Source organism: Sus scrofa, chromosome 14 (genome assembly GCF_054392235.1).
Source record: "Sus scrofa isolate SSC_HxYL_T2T_F1_AM1 chromosome 14, Sscrofa_HxYL_maternal_Yorkshire_Landrace_v2.0, whole genome shotgun sequence".
NCBI classification, from domain to species: domain Eukaryota; kingdom Metazoa; phylum Chordata; class Mammalia; order Artiodactyla; family Suidae; genus Sus; species Sus scrofa.
Window position 1 is genome coordinate 46,337,993 of NC_139396.1, and position 18,104 is coordinate 46,356,096.

At 46.8% G+C, this 18,104-nt stretch overlaps 1 protein-coding gene across 2 annotated transcripts in view; it reads left to right on the forward strand.

Moving 5' to 3' along the window:
* The first annotated feature begins 831 nt into the window (after positions 1–831).
* The window catches only part of TMEM132D (transmembrane protein 132D), a 771,513-nt gene continuing 754,240 nt past the window's right edge, over positions 832–18,104 (forward strand). Inside the window, exon 1 of one of the 2 annotated variants that reach the window (XM_021072330.2) lies at positions 832–1,350. In XM_021072330.2, the coding sequence (XP_020927989.1) occupies positions 1,272–1,350 (79 nt within the window). In that variant the 5' untranslated portion in view covers positions 832–1,271. Of the gene's footprint in view, positions 1,351–16,882; positions 16,989–18,104 lie in introns of those variants that run through there. The other variant, XM_084994331.1, reaches the window with a different exon arrangement.

Consider the following 18,104-nt stretch of genomic DNA (forward strand, 5'->3'; position numbering starts at 1 on the left):
GGTGGTCACCCCAGGATGGGGTTGAGGGGACCAGCATGATCCTTGGATGACATGTCAGAGGCCCTCCTACCCAGGGATTGTTGGGGAAAAATCAGTGCGTGGTGAGGGCCCCTCTACAGCCATCTTTGTGTTGACTGGCAGGCGAAGAGCCTCAGAATCCCCAGGCTGGAGGACTTGCCCTCAGCTTGAGGTTTAAAGAGAAAGAGAAGGCAAATGGCCTTTTTGACACCTGTTGGGAGAACAGGACGCTCTCTCTGGCATCCTCTGAGCTGGCAGTGCCGGCCGGGTACTCGCCCGCCTCCCAGAAGCCCCCTCCGACTGGCGCGCGCAGGGAGGGGTGGCCGGGAGGGTGGGTGCGGGGCAGACCGGGGGGAGGTGGGATTGACTGTGCGGATTGGGGCTCACAGCTGTCACTCCGAAAGGGTGGGGCTTTTTAAAAAAACGACAATTTTTTAAGGCAGACCCCAAGCCAGCACGGGGCATCGTGGCGCTCGCGTCCGTTGCCGGATGCAGTTTCGGCTGAGCGGGGCCGGCGCGCGGGCGGCGAGGTCCTCGGGCCCGCGGGTCCTCCTCCGCGCGCCGCTGGCCCGCCTTCCCCCAGCGCCGGGGGCAGCTCTGCGTCCCCGGAGCCGGCCGTGCGCGCCGCTCGCCTAGGGCCCCGCGAGCCCGGGCCGGGGCCGGAGCAGGTCTGGGGCGGGCAGCGAAGGAAGCAGCTGCGCCCCGCCAAACTTTGGGCTCTGGCGCGCGCCCCGGGGCGCGGCCGGGCGGGATGGGGGCCGTGCGCCCGGGCGCCCCGCGCCGCGCCACCCGGCCGGGGACCCCCGTGCCGCCTCCGCCCGCGCCCCGGGCGCCGCAGCCCCGCTGCCCCGCAGCCCGCGAGCGCTAGCCCACCCGGAGCCACCCGCCAGCGTCCCCGCGCTCCCGGAGGCGCCCTTTAGGGGCCACTTGGGGGCCAGTCCTCGCTGGGTAAACGGAAAGGAGCAGATCCTCGTGGATGAAAATAAAAATATCCTGGTGGGGGTGAAGGGGAGGTGGGGTTTGCCTGCGCGCGCGTTGGACTCGGAGAGCAACTCCAGAGCGGCGCACGGTGTCGCCTCCCGGCCGACCATGGACTGGCGGGAGGAGGGCGCAGGGCGCCGCCGCTGCTCTCGCCCCTAGCCCGGCATTCCCTCATCCTTCCGCCCGCTCCGGTCCTCTGGGGGCTTGGTGACTGCGTCTTCTTCGCCCAGACGGCGCTGGGGAGCAGGGGATCTTCGCTCCGGGTCTCCGCGATGTGCACGTCTGAGATGGGGACGCTGTGGCACCATTGGTCCCCCGTTCTCATCAGCCTGGCCGCCCTCTTCTCCAAAGGTAAGGGGATGCCGCCGCCACCTCGGGCCCCGAGACGAACTTTGCTGGGAGTGAGCGTGTGGGAGGGTGCGCATGTGTGTGGGGGTGGCGGGGAGAGAGGGCGTGGGGTGTGTGTGTGTGTGTGTTCGTGCTTGTGCACGCGCGCGCGTGCGGCGGCCAAGGTCCTCCGAAGCCCCTTGGCACCACGTGCCTCCCCGGAAGACTTGGGTGGGAGGCCCTGGATGAGACCGCAAAGGGAAGAAAAATAGCCCGTCCACCCCACTGCGTTTTCAATTCGGGGAAGGCGGTGGAAAATCTTGAAAGGAGAGGTGGGCGCTGGGAGGGCTGAGCAAGAAGTCAGAGGAAGGGATTGAAAGGACTTCCTTGAAAGGTTCTGGAATTGAGACTTGACTTTTCCTGCTGCCACGGACCCGTTAGGAAATGATTCCAGAGCATGTTCTGTATGGGAATGCTGTAGAGTGCATTCCTATGTCACGGAGCTAGGAGAGGTGGTTTTGAGTTTCTCTAAGAGAGGTTTTGGAGGGAGAGGGGGCATCTGTGGCTATTTGCCCGTGGTAGCATCCGTGCAGGTTAGACACGGAGTTTAAACCACACTTGTACCTGAGTTGTCCCAGCAGAGCCCCTGACTTGCAGCTGTGAGGAAAGCAGGGATTCCCCATCTGCTTGCCTTGCCTTCTGTCACCATTCCTGTCTGTCATTGGAACAGCAAGTTTGCAAGCTCAGGACACGAATTCCTTGAAGGGAGATGATTGGATTCACACAGGAGATGGTTGGAAGGACCAGCAGTTCTTTCTTCTTACTGAGCAGGACTCTATATTTGTGTGTGGTTCCTCCCACCCCCCCCCCCAGCCTCTTACCTTCAGAGAAATAGATGAGGAGAGAAGTGGAGCATCTTAATCAGCTCTAGCATGGGGCCCTGATCCCTGTAAACATTTTTTTCTGAGAAGCTATTCGAGATGAAATCTCTCTTAGAAACTTCAAAGCCAATTATCATGCACAGAGCCTTTTAATTACAGGAATTTTCTGTTCTCTGAGCTCATCATGGAGGTTACATTGCTTTAGATCTGACAATAGTTCACTCGCCGGGTTTTTGTGCTGGAGAGTGATTTAGAAAGGAGGGGGGGAACCTGTGCCCACCCTTCTTGGCTGTCTTTTCAAGTGCGGACGTCATGGGCTCACAGCTCCTCATTATGAGTTAGAACAGTTCTGAGGACCGGAGCCTCGGGGGGGTTTATGTTGTGCTTGAGAGAGACGGAAGAAAAGGTTGATGAATTCAGTGAATCCAACCCAGCAGACGTGAGGTTACCAAAAAAAAACCCCCAAATCCACAGCAGCAACAACAGCCCCGCAGACTTGCCTATTGCTACGAGGCGTGCTTTTTTATTGGTTGTCACTTGGTTTGTTCGTCGGAATAGGCTACTCTGTTTTTATGCTGCCATAACAAGTTTTATTAAGAAAGGTACAGAATAGCATTGTAAATGTGACCTAACTGGTGTGTTTTCTCCGTTAAGGTACATAGGTCCCTTAACTGATTTCTCTGTTAGACTGAGAGGTGCTGCAGAGAACTGCATTTCCCCTGATACTTGTGAACTTTTTCAAGTAGAAACACTGAAAATGTCCTTAAAATGAGGAACGCAGATGTGGAGGTCTCAGCTTGTAGAAGGATGCTGTAAGTCCAACCTCTGACATATTTTGAGCTTAACACCCCTAAAACCATCAGGTTGTGTACAGTTTCATGGTGCAGATGTAATTTCTAAATGCAGGGACCTTTTAGTGCTTTTTCCAGTGTGTTCAAATCACTTTCCCCTCTCGGAGCCTCCGGCCAAAGTTCTAAACCAGCTTGAAATCCAAGGTGGATTGTATTTCAGAAGATTTTAACTGGAAGCAAACATGCATAGATACACATGCTCTAAAATGCCTAATTTGTCTGGGTCTGATGGAAACATGGAGATTATTACCAAATATTAACTATATGCTTCAGCATATTATTGTTTTTACTGTACTGCCTTAGTTCTTTCTACCTATGAAGCTTCAAATGAAAAGATGTGCCCATTTTTTAAAAATAAATTTTATTAAAGTTGGTTTCCAAAATTGTATCAGTTTCAGTTGTAGCGCAACGTGCTGTTTATATACATATAATCCATTCCTTTTCAGATTATTTTCCCATACAGGCCACCACACAGGACTGAGTAAAATACCCTTTGCTGTACACATTTGGAAACCAAGTTCATGTCTTTGAACCTCACCTCTGTTTACATTTTATGAGCAGGAAGTGATTGGTCATAGAGCAACTTGATGCAGATCTTGGAAAAATCAAATCAAAATAAAATGTTACTGCTTGCACTTCAATCCCTTGGAGCCTGGAAACTTTACGATGAAACAGAGAATTTTACTGGCACTGTTGTCAGGTGGTCCCCAAAACCCTTCCTGGTGAATGGCCTCATATCAAGTTGTCTGTGAGCTTGTGGCTTCTGTTTTCGGGTCTAGGCTTCCTTAGGGATGCAGCTTACAGCTGTGCCGGCTTGCAGATGTATTTTATACATTTCTGTTCACTTCATGGGAGGAGGCAGGAGCCAGGAAAGTGTGTGTTGGGGGGGGGAGCGAAGACCAATTAAGGATGAGACTGGAGATGCACACGCAGAGTCAGGCAGGTTTCAGTCCTAAATCAGGAAGGCTGCCTCATTCAGGCTGCTTGTCCTGACCCTTCCCTGCATCCCCCGGTTGTGTTCTCTTGCAAATGCTTTTTGAGAAGCAGACACTCACAGAGGCTTGGGATCCTGCAAGAGGAGCCGCTGGCTGCAGTGATGGGGCCCTCCGGGCTATGCCAGCCACGTGTTCTGCCTGCGTCCAGCAGAGTCCAGCCAGCTTCCTGGGGCACAGCTTTGCGAGGGCACCTTCCTGCAAAGTGTTTCCACCTTGATTAGCCTTCCTCTTAGATCAGAGGTGAAGCATCTGAAGGGTGTAGCACCACCTCTAATTTAGGAAATATCCATCTGTAGCTCTGGACCGCAGGTGCTTCAGTTTATAGTGACAGCTTATCCAGGCTTTCAGGGGAGGAAGGAATATTCAGGAGAGAGCACATTGGTATGGGGTGTGGTGTGTGTGTGTGTGTTTGAGAGACAGAGAGATGAGACTTTATTGCTTAGATTTAAACACTATCAAAAGAAAAGGCTACGGAATGGGGAGACCATGAAATTTACTTTTTTCCTGAATTCAAGAGTTAAGTACTAAATATGCTTTTATAAAAAAAAAAATACCTCTATGCATAGAAAGTTAGAATTCCAAGTATCAAGGTCCATTTAATTTAGTTCAATTCTGAAAGTCAAGAGAAAATGGAAAACAAAACAAAAACTCCAAGAATACCCTACTGCAGAAGCTTATACTGCCCTATATTTTAAATTCATGTGTCATTTATCTATTCACCCATTTCTTCAACCAATCATCATCCATCCATCTATGTACTCTTCCATCCATCCATCCTTTATCCATGTATCCATGTATCCATCCACCCACCCACCCATCCATCCACTCACCCATCCATCCATCCATCCATCCATCCATCCATCCATCCATCTGTTCATGCATAAATCCATAAAATGTGTTCATTCAACAAATATCGAAGGCCACAGGCTTCAGTGAGCCTGAAACTGCAGGAATTACTATTTGCCGGTGTTCTCAGAACACAGGGTTAAGGAAGGTACTAAAGTGTCCGTAGATCCAGGATGGTTTATTTACTGCTAGTCATTCTTCTGGTGCGTAAAGTGCAAAAATCATCCGTGGTTTTAAGCCCTGAGCTCAAAACCCCCCAGTTCTGGGTTCAGTTCCCGATTCCTTTTCCTCCTCTGGTTTTCTCCATCCCCTCCCCTTCCTCATTGTGTCACAGTAACTGCCTTTTGACCACCAACCATATACCCTCCTCCATGCTGGTCATAGGGATTGCAGTAGTGAGAAAATCCCACAGTGATACGGTTACCACACTCCCAGAACTAGCAGTTTATAGAGGAGATAGAGGAAGATATTAATTACATAAAATGTAACTGTATATTATATAAAATGTAATATTATATAAAGGAATGTGAAGTTCAACTGTATGCCCTAGAGGGATGGAGTGAGCATCTGGAAGTGCAGGTATGTCAGCATTTGACTTAGAGCATCTGAGTGATGGGGTGGTATTAACAGGGAGGGGATGTCCCTAAGAGGGAGGGTGCATGCACACACGCGTGTGTGCACACATGCCCAGAGAGCACTGGAACTTGTGGTTCTGCACAAAGGGACAGAATAGTGAGTGACCACACTGAATCGGGGACAGGCAGTGGTCAGGTAGGCTGCGGAGCTACCCATGGCATGTCCTGGTTTGCCTGCATCAGCCCGTCACCCACGTCGTCCTGGTGAGGATAGTAAGAGCATCTCTTTCCCCCTCAAAACTGTCCCAGCAAATGATGAATTCTGCAGCCGCCCTTTCCTCTGCCCTGTTGAGGAGAAGAGGAAGGACAGGGATGGATTTTAATCAGAGGGTCTATAAACTTCCTCTGGCTGCCTTATCACATGCCATGGAAACTTAAGACAACAGAACTTCATTCTCACACAGTTCCAGCTCTGGAGGCCAGAAGTCCAAAGTCACTGTCTCGGGGCCTCAATCAAGGTGTTGGCAGGAGAGTTGTGGCACGTTCTGGAGCTTCTGATGATGGGCTGCGGGCCTTACCTTAGAACAATATCGCTGCAATCATCCTCTTGTTTTTCTTTTTCTTTTTTCTCTCTCTCTCTTTTTTTTTTTTTTTTTTTTTTTTTGTCTTTTCAGGGCCTCACCTGCGGCATATGGAGGTTCCCAGGCTAAGGTCCAATCAGAGCTGTAGCCGCTGACCTACACCTATACCACGGCCACAGCAATGCGGGATCCGAGCTGCATCTGCAACCTACACCACAGCTCATGGTAACACCAGATCCTTAACCCCCTGAGCGAGGCCAGGGATCAAACCTGTGCCCTTGTGGTTACTAGTTGGATTTGTTTCCACTGCACTGCAAAGGGAACTCCTTCTCTGTTAAATTTTAAGTACCTCTAGAGACAACATCTGTATATTTTTCTATCCATCTTTGGTTTCTCTCCAATATTTAGTATAGTATTTGGACATTGCAGGGGCTGCATACATGTTTAAGTATCCTTAAGAGTGTAGACTATTGCTAAAAGAAATTTTGTGCAACACTAAAATGGTTTAATGCTGTTCCGCACCCCCCCCCGCCCCGCTCCCATTCAAAGTGCTGCCAGAAATACTTTGGTTGATAATAATAACATCAGATTTTAAAGTCACTACATACTAGGCATTGCATGAGTGACTGATGGAAATGATTTTTGTGCATTTGCAGATAAGCCCACTGGGGTCGGTTTTGCTATTTACCCCATGTTACAGATGCAGAAATTGAAACTCAGAGAAGTGAAGAAACTTGTCCAAGATCTTACAACTAAGAAGTGGCGGAACTGGAATTCTGAGACTGTTAGCCATTTTACAGTCTGCTCTTGATTATATATAGTAACTACAAACAAATCCATGTATCAGGCAAAAATTATACATGGTGATGTTTGAGGGCTGAGAGGTCAGGGTGGAGAGCTGTGAGCCTTGGATGTGGTTGGTGCTCAGTATTTTGTTAGATGAATGGATACAGGGACGTCCTGTTCTCTAATGTTTTCCACCCTCATTTTCCATCAATGTCCATCAATGGACAATGATATGGAAAAGGGACTAAAATGTAGATTTTAATCCCAAGACAGTGCAGAGGTGGAGGAGGTGGTCTGAGGATGGGAAATGGGTATGGTTGCTGCCAAAGCCAGGATGCTTACGATTCTGTAATTGTGCTCCCTGGGCTGTGACTCCAGATCCCTGGATCCTTCTGCTTCACTAGCACGCAGGCACCCTGGGTGAGGGGCATTCTGCGGTGGCCTTGGTTCCCCCAGGATTGAGAGTTGGGGTGGATCTTTACTGAAATTGTAAAGAACTAGGAAGAAGCAGATAGATTGAAGGCAGACGATATTTTCCCTGTTTCTGAAAGGAGAATGTTAGGTTCTGTCAATCTAGGGATAGATGAGTTTGACTTTTGATGCCAGACAAGAGTGAATGACTTAGAGTTCCCCTTGTGGCTCATTGTAACCAACCTGACTATTATCCATGAGGACTCAGGTTCTATCCCTGGCCTCACTCAGTGGTTAAGGATCCGGCATTGCAGTGAGCTGTGGTGTAGGTCATAGAGGAGGCTCCCATTTGGTGTTGCTGTGTCTGTCATGCGGGCCAGCAACTACAGCTCCGATTTGAACCCTAGCCTAGGAACTTCCCTATGTCCCAGGTGTGGCCCTAAAAAAACAGAAAAAGAAAAAGAATGAATCACTTGTGGAGAGAATATTGTGGGGCCCCCAGCAAACAGGAGCAGTGATCACAGGAAAGCAGCATGGATTTGCTGTGAGATGACACCAAAGACTCAGGAAAGTTCTTTATTACTTTTGTCATTTATTCTTAAAAATCTGCTTTAAAAAGTATCTAGAAAAAGAGTTCCCTGGTGGCACAGTGGGTTTAGGATCTGGCATTGTCTCTGTTGTGTCTTGGGTTACCACTGTGATGCAGGTCCCATCTCTGGCCCCAAAACTTATGTATGCCATGGGTGCGGCCAAAAGAACAATCCAGAAAGACTTTAGAGGAGCACTGAACAGCCTGAAGCTGGGGTCTTTTTTTTTTTTTTTGGTCTTTTTAGGGCCCCATCTGCTGCATATGAATGTTCCTATGCCAGAGGTTGAATCTGAGACGCATCTTCGATCTATATCACTGCTTATGGCAACACTGGATCCTTAACCCACTGAGTAAAGCCAGGGATCGAACCCGATTCCTCACAGAGGCTATGTCGGTTTCTTAATCCACTGATCCACAAAGGGAACTCCTAGATTCTTGACTTTTGATTTCGAGAGCAAAAGATTTGGAAAAACATAGGTTCCCAGGCATATGCTTTCGTGGCCTCTTTCTCTTCTTTCTCAAATCAGTAACTATTGAAAGAGGAGCCATTGAGGGAGAGAGGAAGCAAATATAGAGATGAGCTCAGATGACAGTGTTTGGAGATGCTCTGTGTCTCTCCATCCCTAAGATGAATTAGAGGGATATAAGATAGATTTCCCCAGTATATTTGGAGATTCATAGATGAAGGGAAACTGCTGTAAATTGCTGGAGGGAGAAGCAGAAGAAATGCGTGCGTGTGCTGAGTGGGCAGTGAGCTCTAGCCAGGTGCTGGGAATGGCAGAGTGTTTTCCTGGTCAGCTGAGGGAGCTGGTGCAGACATGGCAGAGGAAGCCCAATCAACCTAAGGAGGCCTTGAGGTTAAGTCCATGGAGGCATCTCTGTAGTCTGCATGGACTGAGCTCAGGAGACTGGATGCTATTTGGACCAAAGTCTGGAGTTGGAGTGAACCCTTCTGGCTGTTCTGGGCACTTTGAACCTTTCAGAACTTACATGCGATCCCTAATTGGAGGTGGAAGTAATAATTCGAGGTGGAAGGCCATGATACTAGAGCCATTGTTAGGCTACTGGGTGAAATGGGGAATCCAAAGAGAAATGAAATCCCATCCCATAAAAAGAAAGATACCTGCTTTTCTTGCTCTCCAGAGGTGGGGACCGAGTTTGCGTTCGCTTCAGCATGCTTGTCAAGATGCTGGACGAACATGTCCTGGTGGCACTGAGCTTTGGTGGAATGTAGGTGTCAGATGGTGGCAGGTAGCTAATGTCAACCTGGAGCATAATCGGAGGGTTCCCTTGTCCCAGGACTCCATCCCAGACTTTCCCAAATGGACCTTTCTATCAGAGGCTGGATGTGATAGCAATGGGATGCCTATTCCTGAGAGTAGCCTGAGAATGGCAGATACACACATAGATGGTGAGGGTGCTATGTGGCAGCCTTGCATTGGGAAAGATCAGAGGTTAGAACAGTCTAACACAGGAGATAAATGGGTACATGCATCCCACTGAACGTGGGGCCATAGATGCCAGCAGGGGAAGCACAGCAGACAGGAGCTGGAGAGTGGCAGGTGCAAAGACAAAGTGGAGAGACACCTTGAAGACTTTATCTATTAAAACATTCGCTTCTCCAAGGTCCTTTTCTAAGAAATGCTTCCTAGACCTTAGTACCAGGAAAAAAAAAAAAGCTGTGTTTATACCGGGAAATCGTTTACACTTTATCCTATGAACACCATGAATTTTCTAAGTGAATTTCGAAGTGTTTGTCTTTGCTTCAACTCCTCGGAGTCTCAGAGCCAGATTTGCTATTTATAAGTCTAGGAACTTAAGAGACACATCTTGTGACTCAGCTTCATCCTTGGCTTTATTTTATTTTCCTTATTCTGTCTCTCTTGTCTGCCTCCTTGCCTTCTTATTCTAGCCCAATATGTTTCTTTTTTGTAAGCTACTTCAAAGTAATCCTGACATGAGGGAGAGGTAAAAAAAAAAAAATAACTTCACTACCCAAAGATGACTGCCTCACATTTTGATGTCTTTTGTCCTCGTTGTTTTTCTATGAATTTTTAAAACAGTTGTGTTCACATTGTCTCTGGGACACATAATTGGTTTCGGACTTTTTTTGAGTTCATGTGTTTATATAAGCATTTCCTCATGTTTTAAAAATGCATCACAAATATATTTTTAATGCCATAGCTTTAAATTTTCATCTCTTGCCGGACAATTACATAATTTATAGTTTTCTGCCATTGTGAGGAAATTATTGTCTTTGTGCACAATTTTTGCTTTGTGTGACTTTCTTTGAGTCACTGTCATTTAATTACTGGGCCAAAGAGTCTGGCTAGAGTTTTGCTGCCAAGTTCTTTTCCAAAGGGACTGCACCATTTGCTACAGGTATTAGCGATACATGAAAGCATCTATTTCCTTAAACCCTGATGCTCGTAGCGATGGCAGTGTCGGTGCCTGCTCTGCCCAACAACCTTGCCGAGCACCTTGTTGTCTCTGGAAAGTATTCAAAACACGTGGAGGATGTGACTTCTAAGGCCCCGAAGCTGTTTTCCTGCAAGTGTGGTCCTATGCCCCGGGATGATTTGCCTCTTGAAGGCTGAGGAAGTTGGAGTGGATGAGGTCACAAAGCCTGTGGCTGGTGAAGAAGATGCAGAGTTGGTTACAGTGGGTGCTCCCAGGGATGCTTTGTGAAGAGAACCTCAGTCAACAGATAATGTGGAAGTAAACATTAACGTCTCTGCCTAAAGGAAAATGGAAACATACTTGTTCACATAGCTGGAATTCTGGGGGCATTCTGGTATCAGGCGAGGCTTGATCCAGGTGCTCACATGATGCCAAAGGGACGTAGAGTCTCCTTGTACCTCTTTAACTGTATTGGTTCTATTCGAAGACACATTGACATTCATTTACATGAGGTGCTTCCTTAGCTCAGAGTTACACCTTTTTACTCTAAATTCAGTAAGTAGGAGTTCCCGTTGTGGCGCAGTGGTTAACGAATCCGACTAGGAACCATGAGGTTGCGGGTTCGGTCCCTGCCCTTGCTCAGTGGGTTAACGATCCGGCGTTGCCGTGAGCTGTGATGTAGGTTGCAGACGCAGCTCGGATCCCGCGTTGCTGTGGCTCTGGCGTAGGCCGGGGGCTACAGCTCCGATTCGACCCCTAGCCTGGGAACCTCCGTATGCCGCGGGAGCGGCCCAAGAAATAGCAACAACAACAACAACAGACAAAAAGACAAAAGACAAAAATAAATAAATAAATAAATAAATAAATTCAGTAAGTAGAGCATTTTTCGTAAGAGTTCCATCAAAGTTCTGCCTCTTAAAGGCCCATGTTGCTCCATAAGCCTGTCCTGAATCAGCATAGAAGGATGGGTTAGGTGCAGGCTGATTGGCTCAAGTTGAGCTCGAAAGCTTCTTCTTTGGAGCCTGGAGTAGGAAGCCCCTCCCAACCACCTGCTATGAAAATGGGGTGGGGGAAGCAAGTGATGCAGCATAGTTTGAAGTACTGGAAAAGGGAGCAATGGATACTCGATGGTTGACGACATGACAATATTCCAATATTTGATTCTTATGATCATTTTCTTTTCTTTTTTTTATTTTTTTAGGGTGGCACCTGCAGCATATGGAAATTCTCAGGCTAGGGGTTGAATCGGAGCTGCAGCTGCCGCCTACACCACAGTCACAGCAAAGCCAGATCTGAGCCACATCTGCAACCTACACTGTGTGTAGCTCATGGCAACACCGGATCCTTAACCCACTGAGCGAAGCCAGGGATCAAACCCACATCCTCATGAATACTAGTTGGGTTCTTAACCCGCCGAGCCGCAACGGGAACCCTAAGATCATTTTCATCTTAAACCTAATATGAAAAATATTCACATGTTCTCTCATCGTTAACCTTAAATAGAATTTTGTATTCATGCCCAGACAACAAGTCCCAGGACAGAATTGTCCCCTCTCAGAGAAGTTACTTTATCCTTTGAACGTCTGTTTAGATGTAATGTACGCTTTTGTGTTCCATGATTGTAATTTTTCAGAGGCCCTAATTAGATGTAAAAACTATGCACAATGGAAATTACTGTTGTGAATAAATATTTGCATTATGTGCTGTTAAAAGCAAGCATCAAAATACACAATTGCTTGTTTTACAAGCATTCAATATTTTGAAATGTGAGATCAGTGAAACGACGGATAATTCTATTGAAAGGGAGAGAGAACAGCTTAAATAATACTATTTGCATTTGCAGGGGAACCATGTCAATGAAAGGAGGGAGAACAGTGATTTTGATGTACAGAAATGTAAAGGCAGCTTGCTGTGGGGTCCTGTCTTAGCCCTTTAAGTTCTGCATATCTGGTTCCCATAATGCGAGTGATTGGCTTAATTTCATTAACTAGGGAGTTGAGTTTTGCTTGCACTTTCAGATAAGGGTAACCTTACGACAATGACGGGAGTTCCCATTGTGGCGAAGCAGAAATGAATCCGACTAGGAACCATGAGGATGCAAGTTCAATCCCTGGCCTCGCTCAGTGGGTTAAGGATCCCGCGTTGCTGCAAGCTCTGGTGTAGCTTGCATACGCGGCTCAGATCTGGCATTGCTGTGGCTGTGGCCTAGGCCGGCAGCTGTAGCTCCCATTGGACCCCTAGCCTGGGAACCTCCATATGCCGCTAGTGTGGCCCTAAAAAGCAAAAAAAAAAAAACCAAAAAAAAAAAACCAAAAAACCCACCAAAAACAGAAAACAAAAACCAACAAAAAAACCCCAAAACAAAACAATGGGGAAGAACAGTTTCCAGGATATTCCAGTTTTACAGATAACCTAATATTTACATTTTGTAAAGGCCAAAAAGCTTGCAGTGCACATGCAGTGCACATTTGGGCCAGAAGTCACTATTTTACTTTCCGAAAGTAGTTTTCCTGGGATTCTTTTGGATGTGCTAAAAAGATTTTTGATAAAGTAAAGGACATCATTACTGTTCTTTTAAGCCTGAAGTTTAAAAATTGGCCTTGTGAATCTGAAGGATGCAAAACAAAGTAATGAGGGAAGTTCCGGTTTTGTTGCTTAGCAGGTTAAGGACCCAGCATAGTGTCTGTGAGGATGTGGGTTCAATTCCTCGCTTCACTCAGTGAGTTAAAGATCCATTGTTGCCCCAAGCTGTGGTATAGGTCACAGACCTGGCTTGGATCCCACATTGCTGTGGCTGTGGTACAGGACAGCAGCTGCAACTCTGATGCGACGCCTACCTGGGAACTTCCATATGCCGCAGGAATTGTGAATTGGAAAAGGGGAAAAAAAAAAAAAAACCAATAGGGTGCAATATGCCTTTAGTTTATAAGGGAGAAGAAATGATTTTTATTTTTATTTATTTATTTTTTTGGTCTTTTCAGGGCTACACCTACAGGACATAGAGGTTCCAGGCCACAGGTCCAGTCACAGCCACAGCAACGCAGGATCTGAGCCATGTCTGCTACCTACAGCACAGCTCACGGCAACGCTGGATCCTTAACCCACTGAGCGAGGCCAGGGATCAAACTTGCAACCTCATGGTTCCTAGTCGGATTCGTTAGCCACTGAGCCACGACGGGAACTCTTTTTTTTTTAAATGCATTTTAAAAGCCTTCAGGTTTCCTCCTGTGGTTGGATGTCAGCAGTGTAGCTTTTGATTGACAGGTAGTGTCAGGTGGACAACCATGGCCTGCAAATATGTTTTATGTAGGGTCCCAGGTGGATGTGTTGTCAATATTTTGAGATCAGGAGATTTTCATAAAAGTGTGGATTTCCCTGTTTCTGTGGCGAGCGGCCCTGAGATTTCTGCGTGTTAACAATAGGCCAGAGCCGGGCAGCTGCTGCCTCCACCAGACAGGGCAGAGCCAGCGGTCTGCACGGGGTCCATGTTATTACATCTGTCTTTCCCCCTGATAGTTAGATTTTCCTTGAGCTTGAACTACTAGAGGACTACTGCTCTGGGCTTGGGTATCTGTCAAAAGTGGGCAAATGAGAGTTACGTGGTGGCTCAGTGGGTTAATGATCTGATATCATCCCTGCAGTGATGCTGGTTACTGCGGTGGTCTGGGTTCAGTCCCTGGCCGGGGAACTTCCACATGCCTTGGGTGCAGCCAAAAAAAGAGTGGGGAAATGAACTATGGGCAGGAATCCCTGTTTTGCTTGAATCTGCACAGGTTCACTAATTTATATTATTTCTCTGGGTCCTGGTGATGTGTGAGTTGACAACCCTTGCTGGATAATATTGAGCTTTAATTTCCAGAAATTGCTGGATTTTTGTTTATTGCTTTGGTTTTACTTTATTTATTTATTTACTTTTTAGGGCTGTACCCACGGCATGTGGAAGTTCCCAGGCTAGGGGCCTAATCAGAGCTGCAGCAGTCGGTCTACGCCACAGCCAAAGCAACAGTGGATCCGGCATCTGTGACCTACACCACAGCTTGCAGCAATGCTGGATCCTTAACCCACTGAGCAAGGCCAGGGATTGAACCCACATCCTCATGGACACTAGCTAGGGAGCCACAACAGGAACTCCCATGATTGATTTATTTGGAGTAGTGCCCTTGACAGCAGGATATATGAATGGGTGGGGTGGTGGGTGTCCTGTAAAGACCTTCCGAGGGATATGTGAGTGGGGATATTTTAAAAGGGATGCATTAAGAGTTCCCTGGTGTCCTTGTGGTTAGAGATCTGGTGTCACTGCTGTGGTGCAGCTTGGATCTGGGAACTTTTGCATGCTTCAGGTGCAGCCAAAAGAAAAAAGAAAAGGGAGGACTTCCCGTTGTGGCTCAGTGGGTTAAGAACTTGACATAGTGTCCATGAGGATGCAGCTTTGATCCCTGGCCTTACTCAGTGGGTTAAGGATCTGGCATTGCTGCAGGCTGTGGTGTAGGTCACAGATGCCGCTCAGATCTGCGCTATGGCTGTGGTGTAGACCGGCAGCTGCAGCTCTGATGCGACCCCTAGCCTGGGAACTTCCATATGCCACAGTTATGGCTCTCAAAAAGAAAAAAAAAAAAATTAAAAGAGGGATGCACTGGCATTCCCATCATGGCTCAGCAGTAACGAACCTGAGTAGTATCCATGAGGATGTGGGTTTGATCCCTGGCCTTGGTCAGTGGGTTAAGGGTCCAGCGTTGCTATGAGCTGTGGTGTACGTCACAGATGCGGCTTGAATCTGGCATTGCTGTGGCTGTGGTGTAGGCCGGCAGCTGCAGCTCTAATTCAGCCCCTAGCCTGGGAGCTTCCATATGCTGCAGATGCGGCCCTTTAAAAAACAAAAACAAAAAGGAAAAAAAAAGGGGGATGTATTTATAAATCCTCCAGTTACGTATGTATTTGCTCTTAAATTTGGTCTCTCTAAATTAATTTACAATTATCCTGTTCATCCTGTTTCTGTCACATACACACACTTCTTTGATTTTACAAGAGAAAAGTACCTCTCATCCATCTAGTGTCTTATTATGATTCATTTCTCCCAGGTGTTAAAACCTCCACAGTCTCCCAAGTACAATTAGTAATTACAGTTTAATCAAGGAACGTAACACACCCACCCTATAGCTCATTAAAAGGTGCATTTACAAGAAGAGAATTACTTTTTATTTTTAAAAAAATTATTAAAATATGTAATATGTTTATGTTGTTTGGTGTGGTAATCAGATCTGTAACAACACCAACTTGATGAAGTTTTTGAATCCTGAGAATCTTACAGTAAGGAGAAACTAGGAGTTCCCTGGTGGCTCAGTGGGTTAAGGATCCTGTGTTTTCACTATGGTGGCTAGGGTTCGATCCCCGGCCTGGAAACTGCTGCATGCTGTGGGTGTGGCCAAAAAGAGAGAGAGAAAGAAAGGAAATGAAAAAGTTTTTTGTGTGTGTCTTTTTTTGCTATTTCTTGGGCCGCTCCCAAGAATCCGGAGCTGTAGCCGCCAGCCTACGCCAGAGCCACAGCAACGCGGGATCCGAGCTGCGTCTGCAACCTACACCACAGCTCACGGCAACGCCGGATCGTTAACCCACTGAGCAAGGCCAGGGATCGAACCCGCAACCTCATGGTTCCTAGTTGGATTCGTTAACCACTGTGCCACGATGGGAACTCCAGGAAATGAAAAAGTTTAATTTCAGTGTATACACACCTATGTTGCTGTTGTAGGAAGATATAATGGGATCATGAGTACATTACTTTCAAGTTTAGAAGTATATTAAGTTAGGATAAAATTCTGTAAGGGAATCAGAATGGAAATGTGAGTTTAGGGGAAAAAGGAACAATGTAACATTTCTGATTGTTAGATTTTATAAATGGATAATGGTGGGTGTCAAGTCATTCTGTTATTTATATTTCAATGGATGCATTTAAAAAAGTGATGTAAGAGTTTCATTTTAAATGTCAGGATTTACAGTACACTTAGAAACTTTATCCTTAGCAACTATTCAAACTCTGATGAAAAATATTAGGTAGCAGATTTTAAATGTGCGAGTGGGTACATAGTTTTAGAAGTTTTCTCTCAGGAGAGAGAGAAACAATCCTCTTGGAAGAGCTTAGCTTTTTGGGAGTTGCTGTTGTGACTCAGCAGTTTAAGAACCTGACTGGTAACCATGAGGATGCAGGTTCGATCCCTGGCCTCACTCAGTGGGCTAAGGAGCTGGTATTACCAACCGTAAAAAAAGAAAAAAAAGGCCTGCACCTGCAGCATATGGAAGTTCCCAGGCTAGGGGCCGAAACAGAGCTGCACCTGGGGCCCTGCACCACAGCCACAGCAGCTTGGTATCTGAGCTGCATCTGTGACCTGCGCAGCAGCTCGTGGCTACACTGGATCCTTAACCCCCTGAGTGAGGCCAGGGATCCAAACCCTCATCCTCATAGAGACGACGTTGGGTCCTTAACCCTCTGAGCCACAAAGGGAACTCCTCTGTCTTTTAAATAGTCATTTGGAGCCCATGTTACACGGTAGAATTCTCTGTCAAGGTTTTCAACATTCTATTACAATATCCTGGGGGCACACCCAGGAGTTGGTAGTTTTGAAAGCTCACACAGCTGAATCTGATATGAAATCGAGGCTTAGAACCAGAAAGTGAAGCCATGGAAGGAAGGCATGTGTGCCTTGGAGAAGGGAGATTCTGACTGCTGGCCACATACTGGAATCTCCTGAAAAGGTACTGGGGATGAATTATAGTACATTTGCATGGGGTAGCATTCCTATTTCTGTACATAGTCAGAAATGAAATTTAACAAACGCACATAGTCTTCTATATTGACCGCTGATGCATTCAGGTTAGAGAACATTTCCTTCACCCCCCAAAGCTTTCTTCTACTCCTCCAGCACTGGTCCTCCACTTCCACCTGCCTCCCCTGGCAGGTGGAGGTGGGGAACCAGCTGGCTCTGTTTCCCATCCCTAAAGTTTCGCATTTTCCAGAGTGTTAGCTGAATGGCGTTATGTCATATGTAACTTTTTGAGATAGACTTATTTTACTTAGCCCGATGCAGTGAACCTTCTTCAGGTGTTAAGATATATGCTATAAAGTCCAGACTAGTACTGCTTACCACACAACAGGCCAGTAAATTGAGAGACAAGGTGTTGGGGCAAGGAATAGCGACTTTATGCGAAAAGTCAGCAGACTGAGTTAGTGTCCTAAAGCATCTTAACAGAGTTAGAATTCAGCTGTCTTCTTTTTAAAAAAATGGGTTAAGAATTTGACTAGTATTCATGAGGCTGCAGGTTCGATCCCCTGGCCTTGCTCAGTGGATTAAAGGATCTGGCATTGTTGTGAGCTGTGGTCTAGGTCACAGATGTGGCTTGGATCTGGCATTGTTGTGGCTGTGGTGAAGGCCTGCAGCTGAAGCCCTGATTCGACCCTTAGCCCTGGAACCTCCATATGCCGCAGATGCATGCAGTTGTGAAAAGACAAAAAATTTTTTTCGTAATTAAAACTTAAAAAAATTTAATTAAAAATTTTTAATGAGGAGTTCCCGTCGTGGCGCAGTGGTTAACGAATCCGACTAGGAACCATGAGGTTGCGGGTTCGGTCCCTGCCCTTGCTCAATGGGTTAACGATCTGGCGTTGCCGTGAGCTGTGGTGTAGGTCGCAGACGCGACTCGGATCCTGCGTTGCTGTGGCTCTGGTGTAGGCCGGCGGCTACAGCTCCGATTCGACCTCTAGCCTGGGAACCTCCATATGCCGCGGGAGCGACTGAAGAAATAGCAAAAAGACAAAAAAAAAAAAAAAAAAAATTTAATGAAACAAATCTTAATAAACTTTAATTGTTTATT